Consider the following 15,406-nt stretch of genomic DNA (forward strand, 5'->3'; position numbering starts at 1 on the left):
GAAATTAGTTAGAGTAAATTACAGATAACTCCCAAAACAAATTATTGCTTATTTTTCGAGTTTATTTATAAACTATTGATAATTCAAAAGAGAATTTCAGTAATAAACGCATTTTAGTCGGACATAATATGCAAAAGTATTTAGAATGAAAAACTAAAAATTAGCCACTTATTATTTTCTAATTAACATGATAAGTTTGTAAATCGTAGGCATTTCATGTGAACTTGAAAAACAGGCGGTAGTTTAAAAGGGGTTTTGTGTAGTTGATGAAATTGGTCAAAATTAGCAAATGGTAGAATTGGAGTTTAAGTATAGTATGAGGGTATTTCCGGAAGTAGGAGATGGGATCATGGGAGGGACCACATAGATCAATACGTCAAGTCGTTCACGGCGTGACCAATGGTATTTCGTCACTTTCAAAGTCTCTTGTTGTGGGCTTGGTCCAATGGAGAACTCAGTCAACACGCTCATTGGCCCGCTAGGAAGGAAACCACCTCACACGGCTAATGCTTTCCATTATTAAATAATTGACCCTGTTTTGAGTTAACCAGCCTTTCCACCTCCCACTTTGACCCACAAAAAAAAAATCTTCCACCTCCCACAATCCTAGCCCAAGTCAAGAACACAAATGTTTCATATTATGTGATTCGTTAAGAAAATAGAGTAAATTCCACACCAGAATTTTTGTTTTTGTTTTTTTTCTTCATCCTACACAAACATACATGAAAAATAGAGTTTTAGTGCGATTTAATAAGAACAACATGTTCAAATACCATCCCTCAGATAAATGAGTCAAATCAAATAAATAAAAGAACACGACAACTTCACTTAATTAAAAAATTGAAGTGAGGTGTCAATGAGGTTTAGTTTAGATAAAAGAACCTTGGTTTGCAGATCAGTGGTTTTAAATTCAAATATGTATAAAACTGTGTGATAGTGTGTGTATGAGAAACCCCCCTCTTCCATATAGTTTATCTCTCTTTTGTGAGAGTTTTATTTGTATTGTTATGGCTTGGTTTTTCAAGCTTTGTCTATTTTTGATTATTCTGAGTTTGCAATCTTAGTTGGAATGCTTATGCTAGAGTTTATTTGATCCTGCGTGATCGTTGGTGGAAGCGCACCAGATTGTCTTAATTTTGTTGTTCGACCGCTCCGTTATTGTAATCGCCTTTTGTGGCTAGTTTGTTTTGGCCCCTTGTGACTAATGACTTTTTTGGCTGAATTATGAATGCAATCCTAGAATTTCTCAAATGTGTAAATGTTATATTTTATTATTATTTTTTCAATGGGTGAGACATTGTTATTGGATATATGAAGTCATGGCTTTGCCGTATCATGTTGGTTGTAACATGTTGATTTTCTTGATAATATCAAGGACAAAAGTTCAAGCATAGATTGCATCGTTGCATTCTATGCTAATGTGTGTTTTGCTGTCCGTAATTTTGTTTTAGTGATACTTACGAGATATACTAATACATGCTTTGGCGGAATTCAGTGTCAAAAAGAGCCATGCATGCTTGGAAAAAGAATATATGATAATAGATGCAATTTTATAATCTTCTTTACAATCACTTTAACTCTTTTGGAAGTAAACATTAAGGAACTTCAAAGTTAAAGATAAAAGTAAAGCCTTTCCACCAGTCGCCACCACATCCCCATCCCAGACGCAATCACCATCTCTCTATCTCTCTCTCTCTCTCTCTCTGCGCGACCCAAAACACCACCCCTAACTAACCGAAGTCCCCTCCCTTTACACAAAACCTCAAATTAGATATGCAGATGGACCAAAAAAATGGTTGCGCTATTTGTGTTATTAAAAAGAAAAAGTGGAAATAAGTCTTTCTAAATGAAGGAAGTTGAGGTTTGTGAGAACCTGTTTTTTCTAAAAATATATATATATATATATAAAAATTATTATTTTAAAGAAATATTCATACAACATATTAATTATTTATTAATATAAATTTTTCTTATTTAATATTTATTGTGAAGACTTACATGTTATTAAAAGTTGATATAGATCCAAAGTTCTATTGAGGAATTAGATTTAGGGAGATTTACTATTATATCCAATATAGAGGCCCAAATTATAAAAATACCCCATATGAAATGGACTTTAGAAACACACCCAAAGTCCATTTACAACATAACAAAAAAGCTTTTAACTTCTTATAAATTACAAAACTGCCATCAATTTTTTAAAACAAGCCCAACCCTAAAATCTCATAAAAATACCCAAAATACTCAATAGGACATCAGAGTAATTTAATAATCAATATTAAATTTAATAAGGCCAGCTGTCATTTTTTGGGTTTTTTTTTTGGGTATATTTATAAAAATTCAATTGTGTAGGGTTTATTTATAATATTAGTGCTAAGAATGGGTATATCACTAAATATCTCTTAGATTTAATCCTCAGATTTGTTGACTTTGATCCAAGTCCTTTGACTTTTATGCCACATAGAATTAGATTCCTTTTTAAATATTTTATGATGTAATTTTTTTTTATTTTTTTATTTTAAAATCATTTGTTGTTTCAATATTGACCCTTATGACTTGAATTGGGTAATAGTCATTTATGTCATATTGCTTATTGCATAGGTAAATATATGTTTTTTCATATTTTCAACAATGTGTAATAGTATTTTATGTACCTTTTTTTTATAGGTAACATACAATTTTATTTTGTCTATTTTTGTACAATTTTATTTTGTCTATTTTTGTATCTAACTTATAGGTAGTCTTTTAATTTATGTTCCTAACTTATAAGTAATATGATTTATCACTAAGTATTTTTCGTTGCTAATAATAATACTATTTACCTGCATGTCAGGTACAAAATTTAATGGGTGCTTGTCTGATCGATTGGTATAATATGTGGGTCTTTACTTTTTATTGATTAAATTGTATTTTATCCATATATTAGGAATACTATCAATGAAAGAATTCAAAATTTAAATTCTGGAATTCAATTACAAGGAAATAATGCATTAAATTTAGATTTTCAATGTGTTTTCCTTATTAACCTTAAAGGGTAAAATCGACAAAAAAAGAGTAATAAATGTCAAAAGACCTGCATCTAAAACTAAAAACGCGACACAACATTATTCTCTTACTTTTATGTCTTATCTTTTGGTGGTTTAAAATATTTTTTGGTTGCATATCTACAACCGCTCCTATAAGTATCAACCTTCCTTACTTCAATCATTCATTCCAATTCTTTAGAATAGATTTCTACCATGAAGTAGTGTTTGAGAGAAACAAGATGAAGAACTTGTGTGTTTATCTTGCAATATTTCATAGAAGAACTGCTTCTCGTTCCTGATATGTTTATTAGTCTTTTCTTCTGCAAGCTCCTCTCACTCAGGCTTATCTTCTTTATATATATATATATATATATATTATATACATCCCCTTGTTGAGGGATCCCTCAAATAGTATTATTTGAGGATGGGGCGCTCAGCCATTGGATGTCTTTTAATGAGATTGTGCGGCTGTGATTGTTTTAAAAGTTGTAACCCGTTTTCACTCAAATGACCCGCAAAAGACCGAAGTCAAGCACGCACGCAGAAGGGGAAAGCGAAGGAAGAGGAAAAGCCAGCCCTTGTAAGGTGAAGAGCGGATCCACCATCGCCAGCTGAAGAGCGGACCCGACAATCAGGTATGGGTATCGATATCAATGGTTATTTTTCTCTCACTTTTCTCCATCTGGGTTGTGGTTTTCAATTTGGGGTTCTTTAATATGGGTTTGAAGATTTCTGCTCAAGGTTGAGATTATACTTGATTTCTCGCGGGTTTCTTGATTTTGAATGGTTATGAGAAAACAAGAAACAATTTGATCTTCTGTTAATTAATAAGGAATGCATTCAAATCCTATGGGATTCACACTTCGATTTGTGAATTAATTTTTTTTTCCACATTCATGTCAATTTCCTCTACTTTCTGTTGATTTCTATTGGGTTTCATTTTTTTTATTTATAAGAAATTTCTTGTAAAAATTAGAGAATGAGTTCTAACGGCATAGGCAACCAAAACAAAAACAAACAAAAAAAGTCAATTTCATATTGGGATATCAAATAGTGAATGGGCTTGTGTGCTTTTCAATGACAAACAATTATAAGCATTATTTTTTAGAAATCTGCATGTACAAATGTATGAAGTCGCATTCATGTCATGTTCTTTTGCTCTGGCATGTCATATTGGAATTGTTGTATGCCTTGATACCTGTGTATCAAGTTGTGGGAGAACACTTATAAGCAAGGACAACACGTTTTTTTGTTTCATTTTCACTGGCTGCCCATAAGGCAGTTGTGGCCTTGTTTCTCCCCCTCTTCAATGCTGATAGACAGTACTCGATTGCCTTGATTCATATAAATTGCAAGAACTAGATCACAATAAGAACCTCGGTCTCTTGTATCTCTGTGTAAGGCCTGTGTGTGTATAGATGATATTTGTTGGTATATCTGACTCCATCCTTGTAGGTTCGGTTGTGCGAATCAGAAAGCAGATGTTACCTTCATCTTGGCATAGGTTCACATAGAAAGTATTGGAGCTATTGCTTTGTGAAAAAAACCGTAGAGACTTGTTAGCTGTAGTAGGTGAGCACTAAACTGTATATAATCCTTTTTCCAAATTTTGTCTCATATTATGTTTACAATTACAACCTATATTGGTGATGCTTTCAATAGTTAAATGATGAGCTCTATTTAGCTGATTAAGGTGTTACGGATATATTTTAGTCCTTTATAGTACACATGCAAAATTGTTTTTGTACTTGCTTATGAGATTGCTTACGAATTGTTAATATGCATTTGAAATTGAAATTGTTTTTGTGCTAGATAAAAAGTCCAATAGTAGCAGTGAAGTTCATGCGGAAATTTTATGGAGATAAGGTCCCTCTCACAGATATGAATCGGAATGTTTTGATTTGAAATGCACGTATGATTGTGGCAAATTTCTGTAGAAGAAGAGCTTCGAAGGAGCAAACATGATTTAGTTGTTTTCATTGCAATGTTTGTAATCCAAAAGAAAGTGCTATATTCGGTGTGGAAATAATAATGATCAGAAATTTCTGGTTGATGACATGAGTTTGTTTGCAGAAAATATATGTGAACAATGATGATTTGTCATGTGACTCCCAAGCCTGACTTAGGAACATTATCATGCTTGGCTTTCGTGAATTATGCAGAAATTTGAATAGCTCTAAACTGCCATGAAGCTCTTTCAACCATCAAACGTTGATAATTACAGGTCCCAAGTGTGATAAAACAAACTTTAGATTTACATCACCTAATCTAAGGCATTGAGATACAATTTACACGCTAAACAAAAGAAGTATCACTAAAACATAAATGAGATCATGATTTCATAGAAACTCTGAGCCACGGCCTCCGTCTACTAAAGCCAAGCTTAACATTTGCGGGCAAAAATGATCGTCTCGTTCGGTTTAGCCGTATAGCCTGCAAGAAAACAAAAACAAACGAAATAGATAAATACCTTCAATTATCATATTTTCTTCCTGCAATTACAAAACTTTCATATAACTCAAACACTATAAACATCTGAAAAAGAGATACACTCTAAGTACTTCAAAGCATTTATAGTCATTTTAATGAATTCATGAATGACAACATATTTAAAGTTTATTATCACTGTCATACATAAGCGAAGTATTATGAACATCACAAATTCAGTTAAGCAATTCTATTATATTTATCTTTATTAAAGTAAAAGAAGCAAGTTCCTAACAAACAGTTACATTTTGTTTAAGGTGCTAAAGCCATTTTTATAGTATTCTGTACTTGGCTTACAATTCCTTAGGCTGAAATTGTTTAGGCTCACTAAAATCATCTACTTTCACTGGATAACATACAAATTTTAACTAACTTATCGTTTGGCTGTGTGCATTCTGGTTTTGAAAATAAAAAAGATTATTTGCAGACTTAGAAGGATTATTTAGACCACTTTTATGCGTTCCATAACAAAATTAAATAGTTATATCTCTTACCTCAACAACAATAAGTAAATGACATGAATTTATACAAACTCATTCTCTATTTGTTGCAGATTAGGAGTCCTAGAACTAACCCACAACAATTCATTTTTTTTCTTTGAAAAAAAACATGAAACCCAATAGAAATCAACAGAAGGTAGAGGAAATTGACATGAATGTGGGAAAAAAAAAGGGAGTTTCACTAAAACATCCAAAATAGGAGCTGAAATTATAAAAAAACCCAACACCCAAAACACTTTATAAACACACCCAAAACCCATCATTACACACACTCAAAACCCATTTATAAACACACCCAAAAAATATACAATTGTTGACTTTGGGGTTGATTTTGGGTGTGTTTCTATGTTTAAATAGTGTTTGGGTTTTTTTATAAATACATGTCTAGGATTGGGTTTATTTATAAATTTGTAAAAAAAAAATCAATCCACAGATCAAAGTGTGAATCCCACAGGATTCGAATGCATTCCTTATTGATTAACAGAAGATCAAATGGTTTCTTGTTTTCTCACGACCATTACAACCCAGCTCATATAACACATATACTCAAAATCAAGAAACCCACGAGAAATCAGGTGTAATCTCAACCTTGAACAGAAATTTTCAAACCCATATCAAAAAACCATCACAGAACCCCAAATCTAAAACCACAACCTAGATGGAGAAAAGAGATAAAAAATAACCATCGACAGCGATACCCATACCTGATTGTCGGGTCCACTCTTCAGCTGGCGATGGTGGATCTGGCCTTCAACTTGCAAGGCTGGCTCTTCCTCTTCCTTCGTTTCCCCTTCTGCGTGCGTGCTTGACTTCGGTCTTTTGCGGGTCATTCGAGTGAAAACGGGTTACAACTTTTAAAACAATCACAGCCGCACAATCTCATTAAAAGACATCCAACGGCTGAGCGCCCCATCCCTCAAATAATACTATTTGAGGGATCCTTCAACTTAAGGGGACTATATATATATATATTGTCAGGGTACATGAGATTATGAAAAGAGATAGCAATAAAAACCCAACTTCGAGTCGAAACGCTTTATTAGCCAGAATCTTAGTCAATCAGGTTGATCTTCCTGGATTCTTCTCGAGTTCAGAGTTGCAATATACTATAAAATGGACTTTCACTTGTCAACTGTGGATGCTTAAACTTCATGTACAAGTATGTATGCATTCATGCATGTACATATAGACACACACGCATACAAACGTACACATAGACAACAAAAATTAAATATAGGTAATATTTGTAGATAAATAAGTCCCATATTACATACGTATATCTGATAATGTATGGTTTTGGAATCTTTCAGATTGGTAGGAAATTGGTGAAGCAGACTGTAATAACTTAAGTATATGGTGTTACTTATGTTGGGCATGTGAACAAATAAAAAGAAGATTAGAAGAGTAGGGTCTTATTACCGATGACAGACTACTGTTCACTGCAATTTGCTATGCTGCTAAAGTAAGTGAACAACCTCCTAAGTGTTCCAGCCACCAAATTTCATCCTTATATATGTGAATCAAGAATTAACTGCAGAAATTTCTTGGTTTTATCATTTGGATTATCAGCTAAAATTAAAAAACGTCCTTCAACATTGTTATTAAATCTAGATTATATTTACTAAATTTCATGTTTGCCACATGTTACTCTGGCTGCCCTCGGAGAGCTATTCCAAGCTGCGCGTGGCATAATGAGCTGGCTTGGTGATTGTGCTAAGGTATGTAATTTTTTGGTCTTGTTTTAGACACTAAATGATAGGCTGGACTGCCTGGTAGATATGAGAGTTAAGTTGTGCCATGAAACTTTTGCAGGTAATTGCAGCATAGTTAAAGATTAATTTTCATTGACATGCAAACCCACATTTGGCTGAATTCCCTCTTAGATGAAATTGTTTAGTACACGATATCCAGATAAGTTGCATTTGGTCTTTGTCTTCTTGTCGCTAATGGTTCCCCTGGAGTTGCAGATAAGAACATCCCTTCAGGTTTTAGCCTTGCAACGAGAGAGTAACTCAGTAAGCTTACATATCTTCTCTTGTCTTATCTTTTATGAATTGCTATAGATTTGATATATTCTCCAACTCCAGGTAGATGTTAGATAACAAAGAATTGCATTATCTTCAAATTTTGTACACTTGATGGTTCACACATGATGATCCTGCAGGGACGCTGGCCTACATTTTGCAGGTTTGTCTCAATAGTCTAGTCTGTAATTCTGCATTATACTGGCTATGCTGCACTTTTTTCATATTTTCTTATCTCTTCAATCCCACACCACAAAAGAAGAAGAAGAAGAAGAAGAAGAAGAAGAAGAAGAAAAGCTATGAAAAATCGACCTAGGTGGCTCCTAGGCACTCCTAGGCGGTAGACGGGAGATCACCGCTGCGAGTTCACCCTAAATGTTAGGGGTAGGCGCAAGGGAGTTAGGCGGAGCTTGGGCGCCAGCCTAGGCCGCTTAGGTGGGTCGGGTGGCTGCTGTTGGAATTTTAAAAGGTTTTAAAAATTTAACCATTTTATTTATTTAATTATTTTGGCTGTTTTATTTTATTTATTGTGGGGGTTATAAATATTTAATATTCAGGTTTTATTTCTGGTTGGTGAATGCCTTAATTTTTTGGTTGGTGAACTTTTATGGTTGGTGAAGGTTACATGGTTTTGGATGCCTATAAAAGGCCACTCCTCCTTCACACAAGATACACACAAAAAACACAATACACTGTTAGAATATCACATACCACAATCACCACCACAAACTAATTCTTTCCTTTTCTACTTTTACATATATTCTTTACTTTATATTATTATTATTTTGGGTAATGGTTCTGTGACTTGGATACCTATATCTGTCTATGAACGTGCTCATAGCGGATCTTGAGTTTGTGTACAAGGGGTCGTATCTTGGAGTCTTGTAGACCGTCAGTACCTGCACGTAGGGAGGCTACAAAGGCTTTAGGACAGCGTCTTTGACGTGCTTCACCGTACCAAACTCACCTTCTTACCTATTATTTATTTTCCTTTTATTTCCCTATTATTTTGTTTTCTTCAATTTCATTATACGTTCAAAGCTTTTCAATTTGTTTATATGTTATTTATAATATAAATATTTTGTATTTGGCTTTACGGAAAGAGGGAAACTATTATTTTTCACAACAGCTGCTTCTCTACTCTTCTCGACCCAACCAGTGGCGGCGATGACTTCTTCTCTACTTGTCAGAGGTATCTTTGAATTTTTTTTCTTTTCTTTGTAGCTGTTGCTGGGCTCACCTAATTTCAAGGGCACGCAAGAGGAGATGATGGAGGCAGAGAAATGAAGGCTAAGAGACGGGGAGGTGATGGAGGCGGAGAGATGAGAGATAATTGAGGGTAGGGTTCATCCAAAAAACAAGTGAAGAGAAATGCTGTGTTTCACTTATGGGATGCTATTTTAACAGTTTTTTTTTTTTTTTGGGTAACAAGGGGGGCTAAAAGCCCAGCACATAAGAGTCCAATTTTTTGGAGTATAACATTTAGCAGGAGTGCCATGGTGTTTGTGGGTTTCACGTTCACCCAACTTGCGATAGAGGTGGTAGCCTTGTAATGAGTCTCACACTTACAAAAACAATGCAAGAGGTGGTCTCATTGTACCCGCATCCATTGAAGACTTTTTTCGTGGGAAATGATTTTTAAAATAAAAAATATTTCGTTTTGGTTCTATATTACTTTTCATATTCTCTTACATCTGTTTTTTTATTTTTATTTTTATTTATAAATATAATTGAAATCTTCTCAAAACTCTCGTTTATGTGTCTCTGCTCCCTATCTCCTTTAGTTAGGAAACATAAAACAAAAATAAAAACTTCATCGAAGTGATCAAGAGAAACTACCTTTTCCTCTAGATGGTATCTAAGAGAGAGAGAGAGAGAGAGAGAGACAGAGACATAGAGAGAGATGAGAAATTGTATATGGGAATTAGATTTCATTGATGTAATTAACGAAGATACATAGATGTCCTTATATAGGTGTGATACAACAATACATATCCTATGAATTAGCTATTTATCAAACATGGTTCCTAAACTATTGCAATCATATCTTCCAGACTAAGTAAATATCAATTACAAGAATCAATTACGACAATTATGCATATGATGATCATCGAATATCTTAACACGCCTCCTCAAGTTGGTGAGTGGATATCATACACTCCTAACTTGCCAAGTAGAAAAGAGAATAGTGCCTTGCCTAGTGGTTTCGTAAACAGGTCAGCCAACTGCATCTTTGTGGGTGTGTACATTGTGGAAATTAGCCCAGAAACAAGATGTTGTCTCACTAGGTGGCAGTCGAGCTCAATATGTTTTGTTCTCTCATGGAAGACAGGATTCTTGGCAATATGTAGCGCCAATTGATTGTCACAATGAAGTGTTGTAGTTCAGGATGTGGAACGTTCAAGTCCTTGAGTATGTATCTAAGCCAGTTGATTGAAATTTGAATGTTATATATATATATATTTATATTTTAATTCAAATCCGCCTAAAAAAATGAGTTCCACAAATGCCACATCATCATTTAATGGTTTCAACTTATTTTATTCTACATAAGACCCAAGAAGCTACAATGATCTTAGAAACAATCACAAGGTCAGGTTTATGTGTTTGTCTAGATCTATTGGATTGCTAGGTCAATATACGAACTTGACTGTAAGATATGTCTAACCCTAATGGCGTCTGATGGAGTGATATATCTTAGCAAAGCAATGTTAGATCTTAATTAGTTTCGAAAGTGAAATTTTAAAACTGTTTTCAACTGCACAGGAAAAAAAAAACACGATTTAGTTAACATTGACAACAGGGAACCTCCATCTTAAGAAAACTCCCAAAAGTTGATTAAACTCAATTATTTATCCTAATTCTTAAGGATTTAGGCTAATGACTGTTAGGATGTTGGAGTTTATTAAGTTGTATGTGTTGGGGAGATATCCTAGTCTTTTTAGGATATTTCTTTCTTATTCTATTAGGATTTAATTTGTTTCCTTTTTGTATAGATATTATGTAATTAGGACTTTTTTTATTTCCTAGTATAACCCTACTAGGGTTTGTAACATTGTATTATAAATATCTCATTTCAGAGAATGAAATACATCTGAAAATATTCTACCCATATTGTTTGACTTGGCATCAGAGCCGACTTTCTGGTGACCTGTGTGTGTTGTGCCCACTCGTGTGTGTGCCCTAATTCCTTTTAGAGTTCTTGTGCCTGTGACTGTGCTGTGTTTGTCGTATCTATATGTATATTTATACAATTTCTATTACATTCTTAAATTACTAGAATCCCATTACACCTGAAAAGGGCTTTTCATTAAAGTAATGGACCATCACATATATAATCGATTGATCCTCTTCCGCAAAATAACTCCACAATTTGAAGAAAGGCAACAAGATCATAGCCAAGAACAACATCAATATTACAGATTTAAACATGCGACCCCATTGAAGTTAAACTTTTCGGAGTGCAGAAGCAGACATCAGAATCAAGATTACAAAGATAACAACTGCGACGAAGGCTGAAACCACAGCCCCGCTGGATTGCTGGCAGAAATCACCAAATTGTTGGCAGATAGCAAGCCAATTTGCATCTGAATTGCCATTGTGAGACAAGTAAACTATGGCAGCCGCAGAAGCAGCACAAGAAGTGTTCAACGTAAGCGCCAGCTATCACATAATAAATCAACGAATTTCCATGTCAACATATATATATCTGAAGGAATGTTCAAACAAAAGTACATACACTTAGGGTTAGGGACTAATGTGTAAGAAAATGAGGCAGCTTACAGTGTCAAAAATAAGCAAGAGAAGTCTTGGAGCAACTGCATGGGGACGAACAATGGTTACAATGGAGAAGGGCAGGGAGAGGACTAGGTAGGCGCCCACTATCCCCATTCCTATGACGAAAAACCTGCATTTACATATCCAAGTTTCAGAGTGTTTAATGTGTTCTATATTATAGTACATGCACAAATAGTGTAAGAAAGTTGGGGATACATAAGCATGAGTTAAATTGATCAAATTTGGATTTTATGAAACCACACGTTATTTTAGACCATATTGCTAACATAAGTGTTGTTCACAATGTGATACGTATATATAGTTTGCAAGGGAAAGATATTTAAGAGTGAGGGACGTACGTGAAAGTAGGCAAGTCGTCATAACTAGCCTGGAATTGGAAGAACTGTGTGAAGAAAGGAAGAGTTTGCTCGCTAGACCCCATGGCAATGGCAGCGCCTAGGGCAGCCGCGGTAGCGCCAACCCTGAGAATGAAGTCGAAAATGGAAATGCCCTTTTTCCATCCTCCCTTTTGATCATACATGGGATGAGCTGCTTGTATCCTCACATATGGCGTTTCTCCTTTAGCAACCGTCTTATTTCTTGACTCTGGAATGTTAATTGTGGTTGAATCACCGCTAGTGCTCTTCATTCTGGCTCAGAAAAGGGACTGTTTAAATTGGACTTAATGAAAGAGATATGGAGAAGCTTTTGTGATTGAACTGTTGATGGGTTGGGTTTTTATATATGGAGTGGCAAATGTGATTTCGTTTAGGAAGTCGAATTTAGAATTCTCAAGTAAGATATTTCTTTCCGTCTTGCTTTTCCTTTTAATAAAAAGGGAAGAGAAGTCGTTGACAGTCCTATAATTAATCACAAAGTGGAAAGGTGCGACAGGTAGATGTTAGCATGAAGTGGTTGCATTATAGAATCATGTCAAAACTATATAAAATTAACAATTAATTAATGCATGCATTAATGTGTTTTTAATTTGTGATTCAGTTGACTAAACCACACCATTCTACCGTTTCTTTTCCCTCTCTATGATTTAGGTATGCAATAATACGACAAATGTTACATATATACACATAACACGTGAAAGGATTCGAATTTGGGACATTTGCTAACACTGAAAGAGGTACCTAAGAGATTAGTGGGTAGTTGATTTTTATAATTGCGGTCAATGATTTAATACATTCATGCAATGACGGGCCCCAAATTCATGTTGGGATGGACCCTTTAGAATATATATATATATATATATATATATGAAAGAAATGCATACGTGGTTGTGGATTAGGTTAGCTAGTTAAGACAATGTTTATGCCTTTATGCATCCGAGTTTGATCCCCCTCACGTACATTACATTAGTTTAGAATAGGGTGGTGATTTTCCACTCTTCTTTTGGTCCATTTATACTCCTTTTTGTTTTTTTAATAGTTTTTACTATTACAAAAAATGGAGTGTAAGTGGATAAAAGGGGAGTGGGAGCATACAATTTCTAACAAAGGGAGTTTAAGTGGACAAAAGATGTGTGAGAAAATCAACTCCCTTTAGAATATCGTATTTTGAAAAGAAAAAAAATATATAAATAAAATTACCAGAATGTAGAAAAATGAAACATAAAACGAAAGATTTTTCTCTGTTAATCCTTTGATAACATATATTTACAAATGAAGGGAGGAAGTACGCACAGGAAATAAATATAAAAAAGGATAGAGTTTTCAATTACTTAAGAAACTTGAATTCTAATCAAGCCAAGGCATGATGAATTCGAGTGTGGTAGTTACTCCATATAGATTCTTTTATTTGACTTGAATGAAATAATATATGTAACTTGGAAGGAATCAGCCCATGATACTAACTTTGAGCTTTCTTTACAAAAGGGTCTTGACCTAACTTGATAGGAGTGAACACACTTTGGCAGCTTGGATATCGTCAAATCTACAAAACCCTGGCTTATTATCTGTTTAGAAAGACCAAGAATCTGGGTGAAATCCAAGCAAACCACCCTGACTGACATTGACTATTTTGATACTTGGAATAAAGTTCATTCCTATTATGTTTCAACTCATTGGGTTAATGAAGTTATCTCACTGGGTCAAAACTCATGAAAGGTATTCGGCGAACCTTGAAGAAATTTAAACCACGTCAGGTCCAATCAATTAATAAGCTCATAAAACTACAATTGGCCTATGATGAATTCAAGCCCAACCAATGTCAAAAATGGCAGAAAAAAACATACTATGGGGTTCGAACATGAAACCTATGATCTAATAGCAATGTATGTTGTTTTTTGTGTGTGTCAGAATGTCCAATACCACCACATTGTGCGCGCCATCCATGGGAAAAATGTTGCGTCCCGAAATTTGCAACGACTCTACAAACCTTAGAAAGAAGAACCTTTCCATTTCCGGAGATTTCCACCACACCAAGCTTCATTGAAGAACGACATCATTTGATGATGTGGAGGCAAGGGAGACTTCATTTGCCTTCATTGTTGCTCTCCCACCGCAGCCTGGTTAGTAGCTCGATCCTTTTCTGCCAGAATAAATATATTATTCTGCTGCATTGCATGGTGAAGAACAATCAAGTCTGTATAATTTTTACGAGAAATTGCATGCCACCTTACATTTAAGCTTTCATTATTTATATGCGAGAACAAAGATGTTGGATAAAAAAAATTATTTACGTCACTTGCAAGTAGTAATATGCATTGAAACATTGGAACTACAAATAACATACATACGCTTCAGTAAGTAATTAATCCCCCTAAGAGAAATAGAAACATGGAATTATTTTATGGCAAAATAACTTGTAAAGAGAATCTAACATGAAAGATCTTGATGAAGCCATTTTGTTTAGGCAAACTCTGCTCTTTTCTTGGATCTCTTCCCTAGAGAAATGTATCTGTGGATTTTCTTAGTTGTACGGTAGATTTAATTCTAGATTTTTTTGTTCTTCAAAATAAAGATTGTGCAATTTTATGTATCGAAAAGAACAGATTACGTGTGCAAATCGATAGTTGGCTTTGTGTTTTTGGCATTCTTTGTAACTAATCAAGAGAGATTTTCAAACATTGGATTTTATACTCTCGCTTGTTGAAAGAGAAATTCAAATTTACTTATACTACTCACTCACCCAACATTGAATGTACACAAGAAGAGACAACGAAACACCAAAAATCGTCCGTGGTTCACCTCTCAAAAAAGGCCATGGACACTAGTCCACCACATCCCAAACCTAAACAAAAACACCTCATATCAATCTTATAATTGTAACAGCCTCTAACAAATCGTAGGAATACAAGGTTGCTCAATACATAATCACACAGTTTCTTTAGCATCTACATCATCACACTGTTGGATCACTTGAAATTGTCCAGACGAACAAAGTTCATCCGCTAAAAATGAAACAATTTTCAGTTTTGTTAATTTTTTGGATTAATTTCAATTTAGTACCTTTTTTTTTTGGACGAAATCTTGTTTCATTAAATAGAAGGTCAAACGCCATATTACATCAAAATGAACTCAAATAATTGAGTTCACACAAAATGCAATGCATACAGACATAGCCCACTACAAATAAAACTAAC

The 15,406-nt window shown here is 34.5% G+C and overlaps 1 protein-coding gene and 2 long non-coding RNA genes across 3 annotated transcripts; 1 reads left to right on the top strand and 2 right to left on the bottom strand.

Moving 5' to 3' along the window:
• The first annotated feature begins 3,454 nt into the window (after positions 1-3,454).
• LOC103344201 (uncharacterized) lies at positions 3,455-5,084 on the top strand. The gene is made up of 3 exons (XR_016127625.1): positions 3,455-3,661; positions 4,482-4,598; positions 4,839-5,084. It is a non-coding gene; the product is annotated as an uncharacterized LOC103344201 (long non-coding RNA).
• Positions 5,085-5,197: 113 nt separating this feature from the next.
• LOC103340360 (uncharacterized) lies at positions 5,198-6,947 on the bottom strand. Its single transcript, XR_016127626.1, has 2 exons — positions 6,718-6,947; positions 5,198-5,459 (listed from the first exon to the last, which is right to left on the bottom strand). It is a non-coding gene; the product is annotated as an uncharacterized LOC103340360 (long non-coding RNA).
• Positions 6,948-11,317: 4,370 nt separating this feature from the next.
• LOC103336453 (casparian strip membrane protein 1-like) lies at positions 11,318-12,506 on the bottom strand. The gene is made up of 3 exons (XM_008239495.2): positions 12,174-12,506; positions 11,821-11,944; positions 11,318-11,700 (listed from the first exon to the last, which is right to left on the bottom strand). Exons 1-3 carry the CDS (start codon positions 12,461-12,463, stop codon positions 11,485-11,487), a joined length of 630 nt encoding a protein of 209 aa, XP_008237717.2. The 5' UTR covers positions 12,464-12,506; the 3' UTR covers positions 11,318-11,484.
• Between the last annotated feature and the right edge of the window lie 2,900 nt (positions 12,507-15,406).

This window comes from Prunus mume, linkage group LG6, assembly GCF_029339155.1.
Source record: "Prunus mume cultivar Tortuosa linkage group LG6, ASM2933915v1, whole genome shotgun sequence".
Lineage (NCBI taxonomy): Eukaryota > Viridiplantae > Streptophyta > Magnoliopsida > Rosales > Rosaceae > Prunus > Prunus mume.

Excerpts from the sequence above, each read along its gene's own strand:
- LOC103336453 (XM_008239495.2), bottom strand. The coding sequence starts at position 12,463 with ATGAAGAGCACTAGCGGTGATTCAACCACAATTAACATTCCAGAGTCA. Across the intron at positions 11,945-12,173 it reads GACGACTTGCCTACTTTCAC|GTTTTTCGTCATAGGAATGG; the intron begins GTACGTCCCTCA and ends ATGTAAATGCAG. Across the intron at positions 11,701-11,820 it reads TCTTGCTTATTTTTGACACT|CTGGCGCTTACGTTGAACAC; the intron begins GTAAGCTGCCTC and ends ATTATGTGATAG.